Source organism: Vigna radiata, chromosome 11 (assembly GCF_000741045.1).
Source record: "Vigna radiata var. radiata cultivar VC1973A chromosome 11, Vradiata_ver6, whole genome shotgun sequence".
Lineage (NCBI taxonomy): Eukaryota > Viridiplantae > Streptophyta > Magnoliopsida > Fabales > Fabaceae > Vigna > Vigna radiata.
This window is the reverse complement of record NC_028361.1, coordinates 17,710,915-17,737,940: the sequence shown is the minus strand read 5'-3', so window position 1 is coordinate 17,737,940 and position 27,026 is coordinate 17,710,915. Positions and strand designations below refer to the sequence as shown.

General features: G+C 33.6%; 2 protein-coding genes across 4 annotated transcripts; both read left to right on the top strand.

Annotated features, from left to right (window-relative positions):
• The first annotated feature begins 514 nt into the window (after positions 1 to 514).
• Positions 515 to 3,984, top strand: LOC106777608 (F-box/FBD/LRR-repeat protein At1g13570). 2 transcript variants are annotated; one of them, XR_002670093.1, is made up of 5 exons: positions 515 to 1,851; positions 1,960 to 2,118; positions 2,256 to 2,553; positions 2,878 to 2,981; positions 3,302 to 3,984. XR_002670093.1 is itself a non-coding variant. In XM_014665260.2 (3 exons), the coding sequence occupies exons 1-3, from the start codon at positions 1,021 to 1,023 to the stop codon at positions 2,547 to 2,549; spliced, it is 1,284 nt and encodes a 427-aa protein (XP_014520746.1). In that variant the 5' UTR covers positions 515 to 1,020; the 3' UTR covers positions 2,550 to 2,586. The 2 variants fall into 2 exon arrangements, 1 of the variants encoding a protein (XP_014520746.1); XM_014665260.2 differs by lacking the exons at positions 2,878 to 2,981; positions 3,302 to 3,984 and having other exon boundaries at positions 2,256 to 2,586.
• Positions 3,985 to 8,805: 4,821 nt separating this feature from the next.
• On the top strand, positions 8,806 to 25,700 carry LOC106777607 (uridine-cytidine kinase C). Of its 2 annotated transcripts, none has more exons than XM_014665258.2 (12): positions 8,806 to 9,082; positions 9,956 to 10,309; positions 10,617 to 10,731; positions 11,291 to 11,486; positions 11,572 to 11,685; positions 11,769 to 11,942; positions 15,346 to 15,540; positions 19,475 to 19,597; positions 19,668 to 19,789; positions 20,195 to 20,318; positions 20,453 to 20,725; positions 25,211 to 25,700. In XM_014665258.2, exons 2-12 carry the CDS (start codon positions 9,973 to 9,975, stop codon positions 25,427 to 25,429), a joined length of 1,992 nt encoding a protein of 663 aa, XP_014520744.1. In that variant the 5' UTR covers positions 8,806 to 9,082; positions 9,956 to 9,972; the 3' UTR covers positions 25,430 to 25,700. The 2 variants fall into 2 exon arrangements, with proteins under 2 accessions (XP_014520744.1, XP_014520745.1); XM_014665259.2 differs by lacking the exon at positions 8,806 to 9,082 and adding an exon at positions 10,416 to 10,516 and having other exon boundaries at positions 10,172 to 10,309.
• Positions 25,701 to 27,026: the final 1,326 nt, after the last annotated feature.

The window sequence follows — 27,026 nt, the reverse complement described above, 5'->3', positions numbered from 1 at the left end:
TCCATAATTCACATAGTTAAGATCTTCAAGATCATACTTATTAATAAATAAATTTCTACCACTAATAAAATTAAATTTGTCGAAGAAATCGCATGGATGTGGGTTATACAATAACATGTTTTAATTTTAGAAGAAAAAAAAAGCATTTTTGAAAAAAATTAAAATATTTAAGAAAGTTAATTTAGCAATAATAAATCTACTTATGGGCTGTTATGTGATGAATTGATATTAGTTAACTTTATATAGAATTGGTAGTACATTTTGACAATCTTCGTCCTAGAAAATTTTATGGAATATTTTCTAAATATATAATCAGAATTTTTTATAATACATCTTATATTACATTCTTCAAAAGGTGCACACATTTGGGAAGGTTATTTTTGCTATTTCACTCTGACGGAGAGGTGCAGAAATCAATTATAGGATGAATAGCAAGATTGAACAGGTTAGACCGTATGTTCGGCCCATGATAAAAACTACGACGGTAACTTCTTATGTTGTTAAGATTCACTTCTTAGGTAACGCAGTACCTTGCACGCAACATTTTAGTTTTTCACTCTCAATACTCATCGCTCAGAAACAGAAAAGACAGAATTTTTGCTCTAGAGTTTCATTAAAGTGCCCACAATTCTCTTCCTTTTCATCTCTTCCCCAAAGCCCCTTTTTCTGAAATTCAATCCCATGCTCGCTTGGAATCCGTGATCCAGCCCCTTCAGCTACAATTCGCTTCCAATCTCGCTAATGGGTGCCTTTTATCTTGGTACATTCTATTGGGTTCTTTCTCAATGCAAACAATTTAACCCTCAATACTGTGTTTGTATCAGATCCTAGATTTCACTACGTGGGTTCACAATACCAGAATAAAAAACCTGGGTTAGTGATATATATACTTATACAAAGTAAATGGGTGTGCTTTCCTTTTCTTTTTCTTTAATGGGTGATTTGATTTCTGAAGAATTGCCGGCAAATTGAGCTTTTTTATTGTTTTTTATTCTGGTTCCTTGAGTTGTTGTGTTGTGAATGAGGCGGGTCATAAGAATGGTTGATGTGATGGGTCCAGACTTGATTAGTGATCTTCCTCAAAGCATTATAGAGAGTATTCTGGTGAAGCTTCCAATTACAGATGCTGTGAGAACTAGCATTTTATCTAGTAAATGGAGATACAAATGGGCTTCAATTACTCAACTTGTGTTTGATGACAAATGTGTGCCCTTTAGTAATGATAGGGAGATTGTTGAGAGGAGTGTTGTCAAGTTCATCACCAGGGCGTTGTTTCTTCACCAAGGGCCAATTCATAAGTTTCAAATTTCGAATTCGATGTTGCAAAGCTGTCCTGAAATTGATCAGTGGATTCTTTTCCTATCGAGGAATGATATCAAGGAGTTGGTTATGGAGATAGGAGAAGGGGAATTTTTTAGAATACCTTCAAGCCTTTTCAATTGTAGGAAGTTGACCAGGTTGGAGCTGTCGCGGTGCGAGTTGGACCCGCCGCATAGTTTTAAGGGGTTTGTGTGCTTGAGGAGCCTCAACCTTCACCAAGTTTTGATATCCCCTGATGCAGTTGAGAGCCTAATTTCCAGATGCCCTCTCTTGGAGAGTTTATCACTGTCATATTTTGATAATTTGGCTCTTACTATCTCTGCCCCGAATCTTAAATACTTGTATCTTGAAGGTGAATTCAAGGATATATGTCTTGAAGATACTCCACTTTTGGTGGAAATATCTATTGCTATGTATATGACTGATGATATTGCAGAGCACTTTGAGCAAAGCTCAAACTGCAATTTTCTCAAATTTCTTGGTGGTGTGCCTAATCTTGAGAAGCTTGTCGGGCTTATCTACTTCACAAAGGTAACATCGTCTTCTCATGTGTTTATTGTGTTAGATCATCCCCAAAAGGTTGTTTATGAAATTATGCATGACCAACTTTATTTTATTCATTTCTGCGTTTTCTTGAAGTATTTGAGCATAGGTATTGATTCGGTGCATCTTCCAATAATGTACCACAATTTAGAGACTATTGAATTACATCAAGTAAATTTTGAGGATACAAAAGAGATACTTGTCATCCTTCGCATGATTACAAGTTCTCCCAACCTAAAAGAGCTACATATTTCAGTAAGTCCTCGGTCTTTACTCCTTGCAGAAGTGGTGGCTTTTACAACTAATAATGAGTGATTTTATTAACTTCTACAAATCAGACCCGTTTATGTAAGATTAACTGCTGCATTATTTTATGCATTTGACTTTGGCAGGGTTCATCGAACATACCCATTGCTGCAGATGCCCCGGACTTGGATTTTTGGGAAAAAGGATGCCTTTCAGATTCTTCACTTAACAGGCTTAAAACCGTGAAGTTGTCAGAAATGGGTGGTTGGCCACATGAGCTAGAATTTATCAAATATTTGCTTTGCCGTTCTCCTGTGCTTGAGACATTGAGTATCATTCCCTGTGTATTTGACATGGGGAATAATTTGAAAATGTTGATCGAATTGGTGAAATGTCGAAGAGCTTCTTCTAGAGGAGAAGTTATTTTCATCCACGAGTGAAATGGTGGAGTGTTATAAAATGCATTCTTTTATACTATTTCGGTTGCTACTTCCACTGGGTTCATGCATAACTTTCTTTTAAAATACAAATATTACCATTGCGAAAACCTGTAAAATCTCAAGCCAAAGTAGGAACTTTATATAGACTGATTGAAGACGTGTGGCAAACAAGTTAGAGCCGTTTTACTGACTAAAAACTCAACTAAGCATCCGGAAAGTAAAAACATGGATGCTTTTCCAATGTATTTACTCATCTGAACTTGATATGCTGGATTGAATCATAGCATATTTTGTAGAAATTAATTTCCACTCAATTACTTGCTGGCAGTATTTGCAGTGACTATCTTGGCCCAAAATATAAGAATGGTATACCGACACAAATTCAGCCATTCAATGTGCCACAATTTGTATGTGCTCTTTGCCTTTGGCATAGTAAGTGTACCTGCTTGGTAACAATCTTTACCTTTTTTTATAAAATAATGTTGTTTTAGTAAATCGATCCTTGTTCTCACCAAAATAGTTCTTTGTTGGGTACTGTGGAAATTCTATTACTTGAGTCAGATGACATAATATTATATTGAGGTAGAGTTCATCACCTTTGCCCGAGTCCACCCTCTTCACTGCCAGTTTTATTTCCTTTAAGTATTTAAACTAGTTCAGACATCTTGCTTCTGGTTGGAAACTTTGAGTACACATAAAATACGTACTTGGAAGATTTCAGCAAGGTTAATATAATCTCAAATGTTTTGCAGGTTCATATCTACTAGCAAATCAATTTTCTTCATTTCCAACCTCGATTTGTAGCAACTTTATGTACTTACAAAGTCGAAGAGGTATCTTGTAAAGACACCTCAACTCCAAAGCTCTCTCAACCTTTCATTTGCCAACTATTCTTTCTCTTCCTCTCAGGACTTGTCCCACACTAGATGAACGGGGGTTGTGCTTGTAGAATATTCTCCCACGTTCAAGTCCGTTTTTAGAATAAAAGAATAGTCAAAATGACATTTAATGCAAAAAGTAAAAATCAAAATGTGATTATTGTCGTATTTATAGCAATATTTTAATATTTAGGGGTCTTTAGCTGAATGGGTCTAGGTGGACCTAGTGGTCCAATGACTCATCTATCTTAAGCAATGGTTAGCCAAATATGATTAAGTTATGTTGTACATGATTCATCAATATCTTCAGCAGGTGATACACGTTAATGGTAGAAAGTAGGCAACTTCTTACACGTGATAGTTAGGTATTGATAAGCAACACCAGGTTCTAGTAGATAGCAAATAAAACTTGGTGTTTTTGCATTCAGCCTCCGTAGGCAACACTTGATCTTTGGGAGGGAGCACATAACATTCGTCACTCGATGTTCAAAGCATTTCAAACATAATGTTATGACGTGCTTTTAGAATATTGTGTGTAATGCACTGCATGCTAGAGGCTCTACAACTATTATACTCTCTCTCTCTATTTATATATATATATATTCAACCTCTATAAAAGGAAGAAAGTCCTCTTCATATGACATTTCTAGTCATACTACATTTACTTTGCAAGATCAAAGTCCTCTTTATGACATTACTAATAGTGCTACATTTACTTGATAAGATCAAAATCATTTTCGTAGAACATTAGTCATACGGAGTGAGTTCGATCTCGCTTTAGGTTTTTCTTCCCTCTGTTTCGAGTTCATCCTTCGATTTCCTTCAAGTTTACATCATTTTTGCTGTGTCACTCTTCGTTGAGGAAGTCTCGAGGATCCGAATTGCGCTCGCGCAACTTTTATCGTCATCTCTTTGGGTCGTCTTCCATCAACTTTTGTATAGTTCCATCAGGATTAAGCGTTGTTTTATATATCAATTTCACTTCTATGATGTCTTTTCCATGAGAGCAATTGACGAGTTCCCAAGTGTTATTCTACTTAGTCATTTCAATCCCTTCTTCCATAGCCTTGACCTATACTTCTTGCTTTGATGCTTCTTCATAATAGTTAGGATCAATCATGGCCATATTTTAAGTTTCGTATATGTCTACTAAAGATCTTACTCGTTTTGGACTAGATTCAAGTGAAGTATCTTATTATTGTGAAGGTAGAGAAAGTGTACCTGAATTTTTTACGACCGTAAGTTGTTGCTCTATGCCTTAATCTTCGTTGAATTTGCCAAACTCGTGAGATGTTTACTCCTTGCCACGATCACTTCTAAGTACTTTTATCTATTTTTCACTTTACTTTTCAATAAGGGCCTTGAATTTCTTGAATACTTCAAAGACTTATGACTTTGTTTTTAAGAAATAGACCTATGTCATTCTAGAGAAGTCATCAATGAAGAGGATGAAATACTTGTGATGTGAAAGCGTTCTCATTGATCCACAAACACCAAAATGAATTAGCTCTAATTAGTTTTTTGCTCTCCATGCTTTATCTATCGAGAATGGTAATCGGTTTTGTTTGCAGAGGAGACATCCTTCGCATGATTCATTATTCTCCTTCAAGTATAGAATATCTTTCATCATGTTTTTCTGATATAGAAACTTTTAGGCATGTGTGTTGGCCAAATCTCCTATCCCAAAGTCATGAGTCATCAACTTCTACCTTCATGGCAATATTAGTTCTAGGTTTGAAGCTTATAGGAAAACTTTTATTTCTCTTCTCCATTTTTACTTGGCCAATTTCAATAATTTTACTTTCATAAATTTTGTATGTATATTTCTCAAAATGAAGAGAATATCCATTCTTCATCCTTTGGCTAATACTTACAAGATTTTCTTTAGGATTTGGAACTAGTAAGATATCCTTGATGAATTTTGTACCTTTCTTTGTATCCACCATGACAGTTCCTTTCCCTCGAGATGCCACTGTGGTGTCATTTCCTAGTTGAACTTTTACACTGACAGATTTATCAATGTCTTTGAAGATGCTTTGATCTTTCGCCATGTGATTGCTGCATCCACTATCCAAGTACTAACTTCCTCCTCCACTAGGAGATCTTTGATTGGCGTAGAATAAGAGTTTCTCCTAATTATGTTCTTCCGCAAAGTTTGCTTGATGCTTATTTTTATTACGACAATACTTCTCTACGTGACCAAATTTCTTGTAGTTCTGACATTGAGGTTTTCCATGATACCAACAATTTTTTTCCAAGTGACTTGTCTTTTTACAGATGTCACATAAAGGATATTTTCTTTAACAAGTCATAAAGAAGCTTCTAAAATTTTCTTTATTTCCTAGAAATTTCTCATATACTTCTATTTCCTTCATATTCTTTATTTTGATACCGTAAATCTTAATTTGGATTGAAAGGCATTTTCAACCGAGTCTTATTTGTGCCTTTTCAATCTTTGTTCATAAGCTTCAAGAGAGCTCATTTGTCGTGTTACTGATAATGTAGCCAAATCTTTTGTTTGTTCAGTCGTGGTTGTGATTGCATCATATTTTTGAAAAATAGAAATTAAAATTTTTTCTACAATTTTTTTGTCAAGAATATTTTCCCCATAGGCTTTCATCTGACTAACTATTTCATCTAGGTTTAATCATTCACGAGTCCCTTTTTTCGGTGGGAATCTCAATTTGGTCATGTTCTTTTTCGGCGTCTCAATCGGATCCTTATTTTGTGAAAATTGCAACAATTACACCCTTGTTGTTAAATTGGGCTTAACGACATTATAGTTAAGTTGACGTGACAGGATGATGTTAGCTTTAAGTGATGATACACACCCAATCAACCAATGGGAGACAACCACCTCATCAGATCTTGCCACATCAACTTCGTCTCTTCCACCAGAAACCCCAATTACCTTTTCCTTCCTTGTGTTGCTGTCAACAACCACCTCACTGGACCAACCTGTCACCATGAGCTCCACCATGTGCCGCCACAATCCTTCAAGAACCCTAATCACAAGCTTCCCAAATCCTCCATCTTTACAAACCTGCAGCAAATAAAAAATCCAATTAACCCCAATTTCTAGAAACTCTCAAATCAATCATGGCAGCACCACCAATTTCATCATGAGCTCAAGCCACTGTGATGCAATTAGTTTGCACCAGTAACCATTTTCTCCGCCGCAACAACACCACGACCATGGAAAACAACAACCACGAGCATCCATTTGCACACAGAGAAACCTAGATACAGAAGAAAAACCCAATAACGAACAAAACCCATCATCTTTTTCGCAACTATGAAACCCATTAACACACCACCACAAGAACCCTTCATCGCGGATCCACCAAATTGGACCACCGTGACTCACCCAAATCACAACCAATCTTCTCCTTCAAGAGCAAATCCACTAAACCTAATTGCAGGTTCATCTCCCCAGTTTGCGCAAATTGCGCCTCCATCTTCCTCTAGCAACCACCACTACGAAGCCAACCTCCATTTTTGTTCCCAATTTGCACCTGCACAGAAACCCAAGAACCACAAAATCGCACTCAAGCAATCCATGAACCATTCTTCCTCACGAACATCACAAAACCTAATTTTCATCGTGCCACCATGAGTTCCATAGCTAGAATTCGCAAAACCCTAACCTGCAATAAAAGAACCAAGCAAGAAACCCATAATTGTGAATTTGTGAGAAAACTCCAACTCATGCAATCAGTGCAGAACCCTAAAATAGCGCCGGCATCAGCGAACAACACCCTTCTTCCCAGTGCAATCAACCCCTTTGCACAAACCCTAATCTGCGCAACGTCAACATGCCACATCATTTTTTTTAAAAAATTAACATCAACATGCCACGTCAAAGTGATTATAACGTCATTGGCTTAATTTAACAGCAGAGGTGTAATTATTGCAATTTTCACAAAATAAGTACTCAATTGATACGCCCGACAAAGAATAGTACCAAATTGAGATTCTCACCAAAAAAAGGAACTCGCTGAATGATTAAATCATTTCTTTTATTATAGAATAGTAGTATTTAATGGTCTCATATTCTTTTATTCTTATTAATTCAAAATGTCATGTTAGAGAATGAAATTTAACATTGCGTACCTCATCACTTCCTTGAAACTCCTCTTCTGTTATGTTCCAAACTTGCTTTGCACTTATGACACCAATTATCCTTGAAAAAATTTATCATCATCAAGTTGTTAAAAATCAAATAAAGCTCTTGAATAATGTTATTTATGTTTCCCTTATTACATCGGTTGGTCAGTTATGTTATATATGTTCCACTTATTACATCACCTTAAACAACACCCATTTCTAAATCGGTATAGTATGTCTTAAATAAACAACATCAATTTCTAAATCGATGTAGTATATCTTAAATAATCAATATAATATGTCTTTTCAGTAGTTTTAAAAAATTGTAATATATTTATTATATTAATTTAAAATTTTAAAAAATAATTATAATTTAATAGAAATATTTTCTTTTATAAAACAAAATCAAAATATTTAATTATTTTAATAATAAAATTATATTTAAGTGTTTATATGTTTTTAATAAAATATATTTTATAATTTAATTAACTAAAATAAATAATTAAAATTTAGATTTAAATTAAGCAATGCTTATCAGATATGTTTTAATTGAATACGTAAAAACAAATAAAAAAACTTAAATGAATTTTATAACGTTAGAAAAAAAAAACATATATATATATATATATATATATATTTTTTTTTCTAATATCCATTTTATAATAATATTGACAAAATTGTATCAGTCAATTGATGGAAGTATCATTACATAGGTGCATAAACATCTATTACATAATTATAACTTTTGTATTTGTCAAATTTTTTTTAGGTCGTTACTTTCTCTAATAAATAAGAACACAATAAAAATGAACCATTACAAAAATTATACTTATTTTTACATAGCAAAAATTTAAATAAAATCATATATATATATATATATATAAATAAGCAGATAATTTTATAATTAAATATACTAATGGAAACAATATTTAAAATTTTGTGTGAAATATAAAAATAAGAAATTAAATTAAAAGTTAAAAATTGTAATATTTATTGAAATTAAAACAAATTACTAAAATGACTAATAGTTATACAAGTTATAAATAATATAATACAATGTACTTTTATATATTATAGTATAATGTTATATTTAATAAAAAGTAATATTTATAAGAAAATGTAATATTTAATTATTTTATTTGCTTCACCATTTCTTATATATATTTTAGAAAATTATTAAAAAGATATTAAATAAAAGCAGAATCAAAACCGTGTTTCAGTTTATATAATATCTGTTTAGATATTATCTGTTTATATGTTGTTATAGAATATTGATTATGTTCTCTCTTTAGACCGTTGGGGATCCTCTCGAAATTAATCTCTCATCACAAAATATCCTGGAATGGAGAAAATTCCCATTCCTTTCATTTCGCGGAGAAGGGTAACATCAAGAAAGAAATAATATTAATATTAGAACTAATATTAATATTGATATATGGGCATACAGCAGAACCGACCTTGAAATGATGGGTTCTCTTCTGGGTTATGGTTGCCGTTGTTTGTGTTGTTGCTGAACTCACTGTAACTGCTCGTTCAGGGAGAGGCTCGGTGAGTCTTCTGATAATCAAAAGATTGTACATTGGATCAATTTTGATGTGCATTCTCTTATGGGTATTATTGTTTTTGTACCAAAGCTTGAGAATTTTCTTTTTGATTTTGGATCCAAAGTGCTTTCAAGAACTGAGTTTTTGAAGGCCCTTTTTTGGTTTTGCTATGTTTCCAAACAGCTTCTGTTGGTGTCTGTTTCCTGGTTGGGCTATTTCTTTTCTTCTTAATATTTGTCACTCTAATAATTTGTTATATGGTTGATCCTTTCCATGCTCTTAAAAAATTGTTAGTTCAGGGTTTTGTGTTTTATTTTTTGTTTTTAATGTGCAATTTTAATTTAATTTTTTGGGTTGGATATAGAGAGGGCCTTGTGATATCTGATGGTGATACCAGAAAGCCATCTGCTGGCAGTCAGAAAAAAAATCCGTGTATCTGTCCTCTTAGTCCTGTTGTATCAGTGTTTCTAAGCTAGATTTTGAATTTTACTCTTTGGGCCTGTAGGATGTTCCGACTTGTATTCTCGCAGAATTTTGTATCTTTAAAGTGAGATTTGCACTTTAGAGAGACAGAGCGTCTGGACTTGTTCATTTCCAATAAAAGAATTTAAATAACTGTATGGATTGTTACATATGTGCATTAGGATGAGCTAAATGTATACTACAGTTGGGTGCAAGATTACATGTCCACGGATAAAATGATAGTAAGAATGCCAAGGCTTCTTTCTGGATATATGGTAGAAAAATTAAAAGTGTAGTTAGCAAGCCATAATCCATCATTCTATGTGTGTGATGTGATACAAGGATATATGAGTTTAACATGAATGTTACATATTTTTTTAAGCATTATTTAACACTGATTTTTTTCGTCTTAGAGAAACTGGGAATTGTTCAATGGGAAAAGAGATTTCCGATTCTGATTCCCATCACAAACGTCTTGGTCTTTTAAAAGATCAAGTTCACTTGGTTAAAAGGAAAGACTGTGATCGCCATGAAATTGCTCCAATCCAAGACCAACTATCCTTTGAGAAGGGTTTTTTCATTGTAATTCGTGCATGCCAATTGTTAGCACAAAAGAATGATGGAATAGTATTGGTAGGGGTGGCAGGTCCTTCCGGAGCAGGCAAGACTGTTTTTACTGAAAAGATACTCAACTTCATGCCCAGCATTGCTGTCATTTCAATGGATAATTACAATGATTCCAGTCGAATTGTTGACGGCAACTTTGATGGTAAATCATGATCTGACCTTATGCAATGCTTTTATTATTCTTACCATGCTGCATTTTTGGAATACTGCCTGTATAGCATAATGAAACACAACTTTCGTGATTGTAGGAATGACAGCTCATTTGGGAATAAAATATTTTTGTTGAGTGATGAGGTAGTATGTATGTCTATTAGTGTGCATCTGATACATAGATCCACAAAAATAAAATGTATGTGGTATCATAGTCATGCTTTGATTATTGTGACATTTAAAGCACCGGCTAAAAGTTTGACACCAATGTGGTTGAACTTTGTTATTCCTTTGTCCAGATCCACGCTTAACAGACTATGACACGTTACTTCAGAATTTACATGATTTAAAGGAAGGAAAGCCTGTTCAAGTTCCCATATATGATTTCAAGTCCAGTTCACGAACAGGATACAGGTTGAATTTTGGACCATGTTGATTAACTGTACAATTTGGCATATTTTTACTTGTTGAAAAATTAATCTCTTGAGACATTGATTAGAGAACACTGTTTTTAGGAAAATAAAGATGAAAAATAGAAAATTTGTATATTTGGGTAATAATTTTCAAGCAATGGCTATGTATACGAGAATATTTTGTATCAGCTTCTGTATTAACTTTCAGTTGTTTAATGTGTATTTCCTCTATGGTACTCTCAGTTAGGGAGTTGGATTAGTTCTAACTCTACAACTGCTAATATGCTTAGTTGATGGAATGATGGAAAAATCTCTCGAATTTGATTCATATAAAATTATGCAAAATTGTAGAACACCCTTATAAGGTTCAGGGATGTAGTTTCCTGCAGTTGTATCTTATTGGCATTTAATTTCAGTTTGATATTCTGTGATCTGCATCAATTACAATGCATATCTGAAATTTATACTTAATGTAATTCAAAGATGGTTTTAATTGGTTTGAAGTACTCCAATTTTATGTTTGCCTTCATTTTCATATTAAATGTGTACCCTGGTTACAGGACAGTAGAAGCTCCAACTTCTCATATCGTGTTTATAGAGGGCATCTATGCCTTGAGTGAAAAGTTACGACCTCTACTGGACCTTCGAGTCTCTGTTACGGGAGGAGTTCACCTTGACCTTGTAAAACGAGTTATACGTGATATTCAACGTGCTGGTCAAGAACCTGAAGAAATTATTCATCAAATATCTGAGACGGTTCATACTTTTAATATCTTTCTTCTTTTTATACAGATTTAGAAAGTAACATTTTCTAGAAGTGCCAATGTTTACAAATTTTCAGGTGTATCCCATGTACAAGGCCTTTATTGAGCCAGATCTCCAAACAGCACATATAAAAATCATCAACAAATTCAATCCATTTACTGGATTCCAGAGCCCAACTTACATATTAAAGGTTAGTGCTATAATGAGTCATTATTTTAATTCCACTTGATGAGATTATGCCTAAACAGAAACTCCATTGCATAATTGTTCTAGTCAGCAAAGAATCTAGCAGTGGATCAAATTAAAGCTGTTCTCTCTGAGGATTTTAAGGAAACAACAGAGCAAACTTATGACATATATCTTCTACCACCTGGTGAAGATCCGGAAACTTGCCAATCATATTTGCGCATGCGAAATAAGGATGGGAAATACAGTCTCATGTTTGAGGTTTGGTTCCTTACTATATTTCATATTCTGTACTGTAATAGTATATTGTGTATCACATGATGCCTAGATGTGAGCTTGCACTATAAATTCAAAATTTGATTTTTCATAGGTACGAATAGGGTGTTGTTTGGAAATTCAATTAAAAATTAAATTTCTCCTGATGTTCCATGAATTGAAAAGTTACTAGATTCCTCTACCTGTGAATTTTAATTTTTTACTTTAAAATACTCACTTATAACTTAAGTTTTCCATCTCTATATAGTATCAAGTAACATTATTGATAGTTTTTGGTAGGATACTAAATGTATTACTAGAAGTTATTAGAAGTTCTTAGAAGATTTTAGAGATCTCTTTGAAATTATTACTTTAGGGTTAAAGTTCTCTAAATATAGAGTCTAGTATTGTTTCAAATTAATCAATTGAATAACAATCTTCTTTCTCTGAAGTTAATCCTTTTAAGTTGGTATCAGAGCTCTTGATCTTAGGATTTCTGCTTCCGTGTTTCTTCTTTGTAGTCTTAGTTACGATTCTTATTAGGTCACTTGAAGTGCAACCATTTCCTTTTATTAGTTGGGTTGCCTGAAGTGCCCCAACCTGTGGTTCTGTCATTGCTACTATCCCCATTCACTGTCATTGCTAGAGTCACATTGTTGCAAGATCGTTGTCAAAGCTATCATTGGAGCTTTTGTCGAAGCTTTCACTGCTAGGCCACTATTGTCGTCGTTGTTGCTACGTCACTATTATCGTCACTGTTGCTACCCATCACTGTTAGGGATGGCAAAATTATCTATATCTGTGGATATTCACGTGTAAAATCCGGTAAATGGATACATTAAGTTGGTATTCGAGGGTAGTGGTAAAGGATAAATTAGTACTCGCTCATTAACATATCGGAGGCGAGTGTCATACTATTCGTATTTGTGGGGGTCGATCCGTTGCTAAAAATTAAAATTACAATTTTATGAGAGTTTTTATTAGGTTACTTTAGGTTGTTGTTAGGATATTTACCCTATTTATCATCATTATATTGTGTCAAGGGTTATCCTATTTATCATGATTATATTGTGTCAAGGGTTATCCTATTTATCTTGTATCAATTTATTCTTATAAATAAAAGATTATGAGAGGGATCAATAAAGCCCTCAAGAATTATTTTACAGTTTTAATCTCAAGTTGGTATCAGAGTGGGTTGATTCCGCTTTGGTTTCTATTTCGTAGCATCTGTCCGACGCCACTGTCCATTGTTTGCCGCCGTCCGCAGCCGTCTATAGCCGATCGTCGCCGTCCGCTGTCACGGTTCCGTTGATCTAAACCCAAAGGGTTTTCTTGTTGTTCGCTGGTGCGATTCATCTTCTTCAGAGATGGCGTCTGGCAGTACTCTTTCCTTCTCCAGAAGTCCATCAATTACCTCAAAGAAGCTAAATGGAAAAAATTATCTATCATGGTCTGCTGCTGTTGAAATGTGGTTCCTTGGCCAAGGACATTATGATCACCTTGAGCGAGATGGAATCCATATGCCTGCTGAAAAAGCTCATGATATGGTGTCCTTCATGGATGAAACCTAATCTGTTGTTGAAGAACTCCAGATGTTTTTGGAAGTGGACCCATTAAAGGATATCAAGAAGAAACAAGACAAATTTTACATGGTGTTAATTCTTCGTGTCCTACATCCCGATTTTGATCATCCCAGATATCAACTCCTGACCAGTCATGAGGTCCCCTCCATGGAAACATTAACTACTCTCTGCGTGTCCCAGTACCTTAAACTCACGAAGCGCATGAGCTAGTGGAACCATCTGTCATGGTTGCCACATGAAGAAGAGGAGGATGTGGCACTAGAGGAGGAGGACGAGGAGGTCGGGGACGTCCTCAATGTACATACTGTAAAGGGATGGGTCACACTCAAGAGAATTGCTACTCCTTACATGGTTTCCCTTCCAAAATCGCTAATATTTCGAAGACTGAAATTTCAACTTCGAAGACTGAAACTTTCACTTCTAAGTTCATCGAGGATGAATATCAAGAGTATCTAAGGTTAAAGTCTAAGGTTCTTCTGATCACATTTCTAGTAATACCTCTTTGTTTTCATCTATTTTCTTTCGAGAAAAACCTCATTTCATAACCCTTGCAAATGGATCTAAAACTTCCTCCAAAGGAGTCAATCATGTTTCTTTGTCTCCCTCCCTCAATCTCAACTCTGTCCTTTTTGCTCCTAATTGTCCTTTTAATTTAATTTCCCTAAGCTAGTTGACCAAAATCCAATTTAGATTATACAATCCTATCCAGGAAAGAGTACATTCGTTTATGAATTTGATTCCTCTATAGCATAAACAAAGATAATCGGAGAAGAATGCAGAAAGAAAGACAAGAATGGAGCACCGCAATCTAGCAAATTGAGGATTCAATAAAAATTCGGCACAAAGATTTCAATTTTTGATAAGATCATGTGTTCTATTCAAGAACCAAGAGAATTCTTTCTAAATGACTTCAAAATTCAAATATTTAGTAGCAACGGTGGCAGTTGCAGAGAGAGGAGTAACGAAAATGCCAAAAAAACTTTAAGCTCTAGATACCATGTTGAATATAATAAAACTAGGTATATGATTAATCTCCCTTATGTTGAAAATACAGAAAATAGACGTAAGATAATGTATTTATGATAAGGAGAATGTGGGCTAAACCCATATACAAACAAATAAAGGAAAACTAACCTAATTAACATAGAGACTATGTTTCCCTAATTAACATGAAACATGATATATCTAACAATTGCACCTATGACTTTCGGATGCTATGATAAATTTGCTTCTTCATGTTTTAGGTGTTGGAACTAATAGCATAAGGAACTATATGAACCCAAACATTTTTTAAGTTTGAAGTCAGCTCTTTTTGAAATATCTCATTTTTATTTTTTATAGCATATGATGCTAATACTTTTTTAAAAAATATTAAAACTAGAAAGTCTAAGATTGCTGGATTGGAGGATGAGATGTATATTTGATCTCTAGAAGAAGCCAAAAAAGTATATTTTTATAGAAAATGAGTGCACATATGCTTCAAATTATGGTTTTGAAATTTACCCATTACACTTGGGAATGATGCACTAGATTATTGTGTACAAAATTGATTACCATTATATAATTTATTCTCTCTCCTAAACTGCTAGGTTTGTCGTTAACATTGTCTCCTATTTTGTAGCCGAAATACTTTATTATTTAGAATTTTAAAGGTTCATCGTTTGTTGGTTTGTGACTTATTTTGATTCTTTTGGACCACAACAACACATTTTTGTTGCTTTCTTATGCTATTAAGATCTCATATCTTTGGTGTTTTTACAACTCCATGATTTATGGAGAATGAACTTTCAACCGTGTTAATTAATTCATGTCTTGTTAATTTTCAGGAATGGGTGACTGATAATCCATTTGTCATATCACCAAGAATTACTTTTGAGGTTAGTGTGCGCCTTCTTGGTGGACTAATGGCCTTGGGGTACACAATAGCCACTATCCTTAAGAGAAACAGCCATGTTTTCTCTGATGATAGGGTTTGTGTGAAATTGGATTGGCTTGAGCAACTCAATAGACATTATGTTCAGGTAATATTAGACTATCATGCTACTATTACATGTTATGGTGGAATATATTTATTGAAATCCATCATAAATTTCAGTTGTAGTCATTAATAACCTGATTATTGGAATAATCAATAATTTTTTATATTTTGTTTAATTTTTGTGCATACTTTTTTATATTTCTATTTATATTGTTGTTGTTAGAGATATGATTTTATTATATTTATGAAAATAGTGAGAACTAGGTATAAAGTTAATTTCCCTTGTGTAGAGAATAAACATAGGGTAGTATGTTTATAACGAAGAATATATATTTATAATGAATAATAATAATGGAAATTATGAGCTAAACCCAAACACACATAATATTGTAACTAACATAAGATATTGTAACTCATAATATCCTAACAATATCTAACATTTCTCTTGAAGTTGATACATATAAATCATATGTATCAAGCTTGTTACACATATAATTGATTTTAAATTCCTGTGAAGATTTAGTGAAAAATATCTGATAATTGATCACTTAAGTTAACAAAATCTGTTTTAATGTCTCTAGATACAATTTTTTCTCGAGTAAAATAATAATCAATCTCAATTTGTTTTTTCCTTTCATGAAAGACAGTAATAGAGCTAATATGAAGAGCAACATAATTGTGACATATAATTGTCATTTGAGTGACATCTCCAAATTGTAACTCTTTAAGTAATTGTTAAAGCCAAAAAGTTCACAAGTAGATGAGGTCATAGTTCTATATTATGCTTAAGCACTAGATCTTATCACAATACTTTGTTTCTTGCTCTTCCAAGAAATCAGGTTACCTCCTATCGAAACATTATACAAAAATAGATTTTATCAAAAGGAGATCTTGCCAATCAACAATTGAGTAGCAAACAATTTTAGTATGGTTATTGTGACCATATAGCAAACCTTTTCTTGGAGGTCATTTAGTATGGTTCGTGTGACCATATAGCAAACTTTTTCTTGGAGATCCTTTAATGTGCTATATAATATACAAGTCATCGCATTCCAATGATTTACACTTGTGAAATTGAGACACTAATACATCACTTTGATTGGAAAGGAAATGTCACGACAAGTAACAAAATGATAGTTTAATTTTCCAACTAATCTTCTCTAATTATCAAGATTTGAGAAAGGCGACCCTGAGTAGGTAGGAGTTTGGTATTGGGATCCATGAGTGTGTGAACAGATTTTTAGTTCATCTATCCAGTTTCATTCAAATTATCGAATGCATACTTCCTTTGAGTAAAAGAATGAATGATCTACCTAATAGCAAGTCATTACCAATTTGTTGAACAACATTGCTAAATTTTCCAAACAAAGTCCGAGGAGACTATTTTAGCCAATATAAAGATTTGCGGAGACGGCATGCCATTCCAAAGGAATTCCCTTTAGCAAGAAAATCTAGAAGCTGCTCCATATAATTTCCTTCCTTGAAATCTCCAAAAGAAAAACATTTGTAAGATCTAATTGGTAAAGCGGTCATTGTTGAAGTGCAACCATGGCTTTTTCACTATTATGAAAAACACTTATTTCGTCAAGTATGGTCTGATCTCAACCAAGATGTGCTAATGCATCACTTACATATTTTGGAATTGACACAATAAAAATTGTTAGGTTTCTTAGTGTCAAGAAATCTAGATACTATCTCAAAATAAATAATCACAACAAATTTATGAATCCTCACAGTGAGGAAACAATTTTTTAGTTGTTTCATTTATGTCTTTTATGGAGTTGGGTGTGTATTTTAGTGGCACACCCAACTCCATAAAAGACATAAATGAAACAACTAAAAAAAGAAACCGTTAACTACTAAAGAAAAACTACCCGTAACTGCTATGAAACTCCTCTTAACTCCCCCACCACCACTTACTAACTGTCATGTTTATTTTTTCTGACATAAACCTTCTAAGACCTATCAATACTGCAAGGGTCTGAACAATCTTGTCCTCAAGATTGAAATCAAGAAATTAATCTCTAATCATTGCTTCGTCTTCCCAAGTTGCCCTGGTAGGATCCCCTTCCTTCCATTCAATAAGTACATGTGGAACATTGAGGCTTGGTAAAGAGTGTAATCTGGGATCTAAAACATTGAGACGGTAGGTGTGATGACGAGCGTGACGGTAGGAGCGATGGTGAGCATGAACCGGAATTGACAACAATCAGGAACAAAGCACGAAAGAAGCATGATTGGAGCACGAATGAAGCGCGAACGGAGTGCGATTGAGTGCAGGCGAAGACGACTTGAAGGAGGTGAGGCGATGGCAAACGAGATGGCCATGGAGAGAGACAGAGGGGCGTAAGAGATAGTGTTAATCAGGTCATGAAACCCTAAATCCCATACGAACTTGTTTTCTTAATTTTTTCCCTTTTCAAGCTCGCAAAATCGCTCCAAACTCACGATTCTACACGATCCTATCGATTTCAGAGTCGATTTCACCGAGTTTACTTAGAAGACGAGTTTGATAACCATGGACACAACTTGGTTCCTTGTATCGCAACTCACCTGACAATTCCTTCTCTACTGTCAAATGGTGACTACCCACTGTTGGCTTAAGCTGGGAAACATGGAAACCTGGATGTATCTTTGCTGATTCTGGCAATTGCAAACGAAAAACGACCTTGCCAACCTGTTTTAGGACAATAAAAGGCCCATAATACCTAGGTGCAAGTTTAGGATGTAATTCAGCTGGCATAAACATTTGTCTATGAGGTCTAATGTTAAAAAATACCCAATCTCCCTCTTGAATTGTGCATACCTTATGTTATTAGCAAATTTCACCATTTGATCTTGGGCTCGTCCAAGGTGAAATTTCAATTGCTTGAGTGTCTCATCCTTGTCCTTAAGGTCCTGTGCTACCGTTTCAATTGAAGTTTCACTTGGAAAAAAATAGGATATTGTAGGAGGTGGACGACCATAGACGGTTTCAAAAGGTGTACACTTGGTTGATGCCTGAAAACTGGTATTGTACCAATATTCAACCCATGGAAGAAAGGAATTCCATGTCTTTGGTTGTTCAGAATTGAAACATCTTAAATATGTTTCCGAAGTTTTATTCAAAATTTCAGTTTAGATAAACTTTGGAAGAAGGAACGCCATGTAGTCTCACCTCCTCTCATACAAACATGGTAGCCAATGATCTGGTTGAATAAGGATGTTTTACGGAAAAAAAAAAATGGCCATACTTAATCTGTTAACCACCACCAAAATTGCATCATATCCATTTGATATGGGTAATCCCACAATGAAGTCCATACTTATAAAAGCCAATTTGATTTTTTCTCTAGATGTAACCTCTTGAACTTCGAAGAATTTTTCTGCCCTTGTTATTCTACTCTCCTCATCCATCCCCGCTAATTCTCCTTTCTTTCTTCTTTCGATTCTTCTTCAGTCTCATCTTTTTTCCCACTCTGTCTCCATTCAGAGATCCTCTACTTCCTTTAGAACCTCTTTCCAAATTTTTCATTCTTCGCATCAATTCCTCCATTATTGTATAACAATTAAGCCCAAATACAAATAACATTGTAACTAACAAAATATATTGTAACTAACAATATCTGACAATATTAAAGATTTGATGATATAGATATTTTTTTAGATTTGATAATGAAATATCTTACAAAGTATTTCCCATTATTAAATTTTGATTTTGTTCCTTATTATTGTATCTCTTCTTTATTATGATCTCATTATTAGATATTGATTTTCTTTCTTATTGTTATATCTCCTCTTTATCATAAATAAAAACGCTCATGTGTGTATACAACACACAAATTCATTATATTGCTTTTCAGTTTCTCTCATCTCAACATGACACTAGAGTGGTACCATCCTCCATGACTTGTTGTCATTGATCCTTTCAACAGTTGTTTACGTACTATTTTTTCTTTTGCTGATTTATTTGCAATTTGGAACTGATTGATAAACAGGTACAAGGAAGAGATCGCTTGGTTTTACAATACATAGGACAGCAGCTAGGTCTAGATGGTTCCTACATTCCTCGTACCTACATTGAGCAAATTCAAATTGAAAAGCTTGTGGACGAGGTTATGGTATGAGAGCTTACCATATGCTAATGTTTTCTGTCTCAGCATTTTCTGTCTAATTGTTCTACTTCTCCAGGCCCTACCAGAGGATTTGAAGACAAAACTCAGCCTAGATGAGGATTTGGTGTCAAGCCCCAAAGAAGCACTTTCTAGAGCCTCTGCTGACAGAGTTGCCATGAGAAATAAACATCTGAGGAGGTGAAAATTTTCCATCTAAATTTATTAGAAGAAACCACTAAAACCTTGTCTGGATGGTTTTGATTTTTATTTTTGAAAACCTTTTATAGTGTTGAGTAATCCTTAGCCAACCCTACCTGTTGAGACAAAGCCTAATTGAACCGAAGATTGTTGGTCACATATCATAACCACCCATTAATGAAATTGAAATAGGTTAAATTATCTAGTGTTATATTGAGAGAAAATCAATGTACGTATTTGACAACATGAATGNTGTTTGTTGAGGTACTTTATATAACTCAATTAGTTATGGGTCTGTTACTCTGGAACATTATTTGACAATGTTTACTAAAGGAAACATTCTATACTTCTAGGAAAACTGATTTACAATTACCTAATTATATGACTACTGATTATCTTCAACAGTGGAATATCACAGTCATATACCAATCAAAGAGACAAAAACCTTGCTAAGGTTACTGGATATGATTCCAACAATAGAAGGTTTGGTGAAAGAAATTCAGAGTCCAGCACAATGTCAGTGAATCAGGTACATTAAGTCTTGTAGCATTTTTTTTTTTTTTTTAATTTCATGTAAAGATAGAGTTCATTTAATCACTTTGGTATTCGTCCATTTACCCATTAACTATCTAATTTTTGTTTTATTTACCTAATATATCTTAGGGAGCAATCAATCAACTTTCCGACCAAATTTCTGCCCTCAATGATAGAATGGACGAGTTTACAAATCGCATTGAAGAGCTAAATTCCAAATTAAACACCAAGAGAAATTCTCCAAGCCAACAGAATATGTCACTTCAAACTGAGACATGCAATGGATCAGCTCCCACCTCATACTTCATCACTAGTTTGGGCAATGGTTCCCTAACTGGATCTAAAATGGCAAATTCCTCTTCATCATCCCAGTTAAATAAGGACTCTCCTGTAATGGAAGAGGTATTATGAGTCTTATGTCACTTTCAGAGTATTTTATTGTTTTGACACTTTAAGTTGATTGTTAAGAGGCGCTTCTTTGGGAAGTAATAGAGGAGGGTGGCTGGGAGTGAGAGAAGAATAAGAGACATATTTTACTAACCCTCTAGATAAATTTTACTATGTTTTTTAAGTTTGATTTATATAAATGCTCTTAAGAATTAGACAAATATAATATGAGATTCACTAAACATATTCAATGGGAAACATAATGGTGGAGAGAGAGGACCTCTCAGAAGTCCCTCAAGTGTGTTGTTCTTCCTATTTCTACCATGTTTCTACCACATAGGCAAAAACATTGTTGAGTTTACCAAGAAGTTGTCTTTATGAATTTTTGTAATACTAATCGTGCCTATTAATTGGTATTCAGAGCCCAATCTTGATTCTGTGGAGGAAAGAAATCAGGGTATGGGAGGTTCAAATGCCTGAGGATATAATTAGGGGGCTCACTATTGTGGTGGAGAAACTATCGTAAGCAAGATTAACATATAAGGAAGTTTCTATCGTAAATGAGAGTAATGGGGGATGAGAAAGGGATATAAAGGTTAAATGGCGTCTTCTTCAAAACGGAGGAAATTAGACATCCCTATTTTTGCAGGAGTGGATGCTTATGGCTTGACTAACCACTTAGAGCAGTACTTTCGTCTAAAAGATGTTGATGAGGAAGAAATGATGAGAGCTATCATGATTGCTTTAGAAGGTAAAGCTTTGAATTGGTTTCAGTGGTGGGAATCTTGTAATCTCAATCCTACATGGGATGCTTTCAAAACTTCAGTAGTACACAGGTTTCAACCAACCATGTTAAACAATCCTTTCAAAATTTTGATCAGATTAAGGCAAATTGGTTTGATTGAGCAATACATTGAGCAATTTGAACAATATGTTGGGTTTTCAAAAGGGCATTGAGCAAGATTACTTTATAGGGATCTTCTTGAAAGGCTTAAAAGAAGATATCAAGGTTGAGGTCAACACACCTCTCTGTCTCCATTCCATACTCCTTCAAAACATCACAACTTAGATTCCTTCCTTAGAAACACTATCTTACAAATACATCATATGCAATAGTCATCAAATCAACAAAGGATATTTGGACCACCATTCATGCTCAACAACAGCCTATCACCAATATAGATAATACATATAAACATATCACATAAATTCTGAATCACCCACCTGATGTGTAGTAGTTTCTGTCTTTAGCCATGGTAGTACTACCCACTCATCTCTGTGGGTGTGTGTACACACCCACACACACACATGTATCTCCATATCTCTAGTAGATAGATATTAAGAAGTGGACTTTAAACCTAACTCAACCTCACAAAACCGACTTGTAAGGTGAGGTTTGCATCCACTTATATACTATACTCTAAGTTGGTCTTATCTCTAGTTGATGTGGAACTTCCAACACACCTCCCTCACATCGAGGTATATACATCTTGTGCATGGGACTAGACATTAATGGGTGGTCCGATAGCGGGTGGAATAATATGCTCAACAAACATCAAATCTTGTTAGGATAGACTTTAACCCATGACTTTGATACTACGTTAAGAAGTGGACTTTTAGTCTAATTCAATCTTACAAAACTGGCTTGTAAGGTGAGGTTTGCACTCACTTATATACTTTAAATTAGCTTTATCTCTAGTCGATATGGAACTTCCAACAATAGATTGAAGCCTCTTGAAATGGCTCCACTCAACCCTATGCTTTCAACTCCATTTGTCTTACGCATTCAAAGCAAATTCTAGGACCATAGAGAATCTCACCACTCATAATACATATATAATCTAGATATTGTCTTATTTCTATAACTATACCACCTCCCTCAAGTTGGCGTCTATAAGTCATTTTTGCTTAGCTCGCTTCAAATATGGTCAATCCTTTGTTATTTTAGAGACATGGTGCATATGTTGACCAATTTTTCATTGAAGTTGACAAATTTTGTTGTGATGTCTCTGGATTCCAACTTTTCTCTCATGAAATGACATTTTACTTTAGTATGTTTCGTCTTTGATGAAAGACAGGATTACAAGAAATGTGATGTTGCCTTGTAGTCACATATAAGGTGAATTTAGAAATTTTCTTCAAATTTAAGCTATTTGAGGACTTGTTTTCACTATTTGAGTTGCAACAACATTTTGTTTCTTACTTTGAAAATCCCACATGGACTACATATTATCAAATTATAGCATATAAGTGAATTTAAGCCTCACTTTATGGTAACAGGAACGTGATTGTTGAAGTGGTATGCACTTGTTAACATCCTCTCTCTTGTATCACATTCTTTTGGTGGTAACTAGGTTTGCAAAACTATTGTGTGAAGAAGGGATGCATAATAATTGTCTTACTATAATTGAAGGTACAAGAATTATTTTGCAAGAACTGGTTGTGCTCCACAAAGAAAAAGACAACATAATAAACTATTATTCTCTAATTTAAACATTCATTTAAGAAATAATGAAAAACAAGTTGCCAACATTTATTACATTGCTCCTATTTGTCCTTCACTATTATCCATTACTTCTATGAAAGTAGCAAAAACTAGGTATAGTATTAATTCCCCTTGTATAGAAAATACACAGAAGAAGGGTAACATATTTATGATGAACAATAATACAGGAATATATGGGCTAAGTCCAAATTACACATAATATTGTGTCTAACATAAGATATTGTAACTAACAATATCTTAATGTCTAACACTCTTCTTCAAGCAAATGCCAATATCATCAAAATATATCGAAACACTTTCTCATAAAGGGTTTTAGCACCTCATTCATCAAAGATTGAAAGTTGAAGGAGCATTTGTAAATCTAAACGCCATCACCATGAATTCATAATGTTCTTCATGAGTTTGAAAAGTTGTTTTCTCAATATCTTTTTCCTATACATTCTTATTTGATGATAGTCTGATTTAAGATCCACGACTTAGAAAGTTTTTTGGCTCCCCCAGTATCATCTAATAACTCTAATTGGAAGGGGAAATTGTTGGGTATTGTATGTTTATTCATTCCTCTATAATCAACACAAAATCCCATCCCCTATCTTTTTTTCTTGACTAAAATAATAGATCTAGCATAAGAACTTACGCTTGGGCAAATGATGCCTGCCCCCAACATCTCAACCACCAACTTTTCAATCTCTGTTTTTTGGTAGTGAGGATATTTGTATGGCCATTCGGTATTTGAGAATCAACTTTTAGAACAATTGCATGATTGTGCCTCCTCGAAGGAGGAAGAATACCCGTAGCTCCAAAATCCTATGAATATTCATCAACGACCCTTTGCACTCTACCACTTTGGTATCTTTCCAAAATATACCCTTTTCCTTCATCTTGCAAAAGCCCCCTTAAAATTGCTTCTGCCACGTCCTTCATTGTTAATCTTTATATTATTATTGCCCTTGCTGGTACTGGATTGGGAAAAAGAATTTGTCGCTGCTACTGATCTGGTTGAAGAGAGAGTGCTAAACCCATTCTATTCTTTCTCGATTCAATTCTTGGTTCCTAACATATACACACTAGCACTTTGACAGTCCAGAATCCTACTACTATTCACTAATTTTTCAATCACCCGCAATTCGCCAAAACACACCTATATATGCAAGCTTCCGAACAACATAACTACTACTAATAGATTCCTCAGCTATTTGCATTAAAACAATTAGCTGTATTTTCTCTCTCCTTTATTTCTTCTTTCAATAGACCTTTGTAATAGGAGATCGCATCCTAACATTGTCTAATTCCTACATTTATGCCGTTTATTTATTATAGTCAGATGAGGAATCAATGAAATCCATAGTAATAGAAGAATCTTTCCATGTTTACATGCAATCAAAACAGATCCAGCAATATATGTAATAAAAACTGCATGATGTATTTTAACAATAACGGAAGAAGCTTCTCTTTCATGTAGTTAATTTAGTATTTTATCCTGATCTTATTCAAATGTTGGAAACTTATGATAGATTAAAGATGGATGAATGTCAAAAAGGAAATGTGATTTACTTTTATTTGGATCCATTGAATGTTTCACGGTGGCTGGTAATGAACGTCATGATTTACAAAATAACTGTTCTGCATGTTTCTTGCTATTGTGTAAATTTTGGTGTACCTAGTGGCGGAAAATATTTGTGTAGATATATGATGGGATATTCAACACCTGTACCCAATGTTCTTTAATTGGATTCAAGTGGTGTCTAGCTTTAAAATATATGATTATTAAAATTTCCTCTTTCTTGGCACTGAGTTTTTTTGTGTGACTAAAAAGGAAAATGTGAAAAATACGGTAGCAAGCATTAAATATTTCTGGTGTGCAAAAGTGCAACAACATTTAGAAATTATGTAAAAAAAATTAAAAATTTAATAAACTATCTGAATCACCAAAGTGTGTATGACTTATGTTGTATAGGCTCTTGTTAATATTCTTGACTACTGTGTGTGATCAGATATCAAGCATTGCACGCAGTCAGCGTCAGATCATGCATCAATTGGACAATCTGAATAATCTTCTGAGGGGTAGCTCAGGGGAGAAGTCTCAGCAAACAAGAACTAACCGGAGAAGCATAGATAGGACAGCAGATTCCATGGGAACCTCTGTTATGGCAGTGGTGGCAGTTGGTTGTTTGGGGATCTTCTTGATGAAGGGTTTGTTGAACCGTAATTGATTTCTCTAGATATAGTCACTGACTTAGATTCAAGATATTTTTCTTCACTATGACAACCCTTCTGATAAGAAAGGTGTTGAGGCAATTAACAGTTGAAGAATTCAGGAGGCAGTCTTTTAAGATTATTTGAAGGTCGGAGAGAGAATGATGCATGCCCACTTGAAATTTTGTAACTTCGTGGGCTTACTTTTTCATTACATTTTTATGCCATTTTAAACACAACAAAGGATAATCTATGTTTTGGAATTTTCAGGTGGTATACCATCATGTATATTTCTTTCCTCATTTCAAAATTTAAATAAGTTGGTAATAGTGAGGAATTCAATTGTAACAAAACCAAATCCCGCGGTGCTAGTTATTAATTTCCTTTCGCAAATGCGTCTTTACATATTTATATATTCATATCCATGTGTGTGTGTGTACGATTGTGCTGGCAATGTTGATTCCATTACAGCAAATATTAGAGATTGGCTGGCTTACATGAAATATCTACAACTTCAATAAATTGACATATGTAATATCTGAATTGATTATATATATATTTTTTTCAATATTATTCTTTTCACTTTTTAAATATTTTGTTTTAATTAAAGTATTTTACATTTTAATTGCTGGTTTGGATAAACTAATTGAACTTTTCTTTTAAAAATTTAGATTATATTTAAAAATAAGTTTTTAAAGTATATATAAACAAATGATTGTTGAAATTTCAATTTTTTTTCTTCTTTGAGTATATTTTATTATTTGTTATTTAAAATCTTTTAAAAGTTCTTAAATATAATTTTTTAATTTCTTTATTTAAAAATAAAAATTTCAAATTTACTAAATAAATGAGTTATTATTTTAAGTTACCTCATTCAAATACAAGATTAGAAATTAAGTAAGAAGTGCGACTTTTGGTCGTAATTTTCGTTTTCAGAGACTCTTGGCACGACCGTATTTGATATCACATGTGATATCACATGTGATTTGAAGAAGTTTCAAACTAAAGCAATCAAATGTGAAACAAAATTCATTGTTTTTTTCATAACATGGATAATATACTTTTGACAACTTTTTTAAGATAACATTTTAACATTATTTACACGTCATTATATAATTAATCTAAAATTATTTTACTATTAATAATAATAATTATAAACATATCAATTATATAATTATATATAAATAATATTAAAATATTATAAAAAAATATTGTCAAATATCATTATTTTATATTAATAATTTCATACCAAAACAGATATATTAACATATTGCGTCTGCAACAAAGTTGTTTAATAGACAAATAATAGTGTCAGGTATCCGTCCTCAGAAAGCTCCTACATTTAGAGAGGCTAAAAAAATAATAATGTATTTTCAAGAATTGAAAATAAAATGTAATATGTTCATGATTGGTTTAGGTGGCTTTCTCCACAAGATTTTTAAAAAAATATAAACATGAAATTTTGAAGGAAAATTGTGTATTTACAAAATTAATTTATGTATGAGATATTTTAACTTTTAGAAAAAAAAAATAACTCTTAATATTCTTATGAAGAAACTTGTCTAAATAAAATTTTTAGATGACTAAAATATTAAATGATAGTGAGGAACGAAA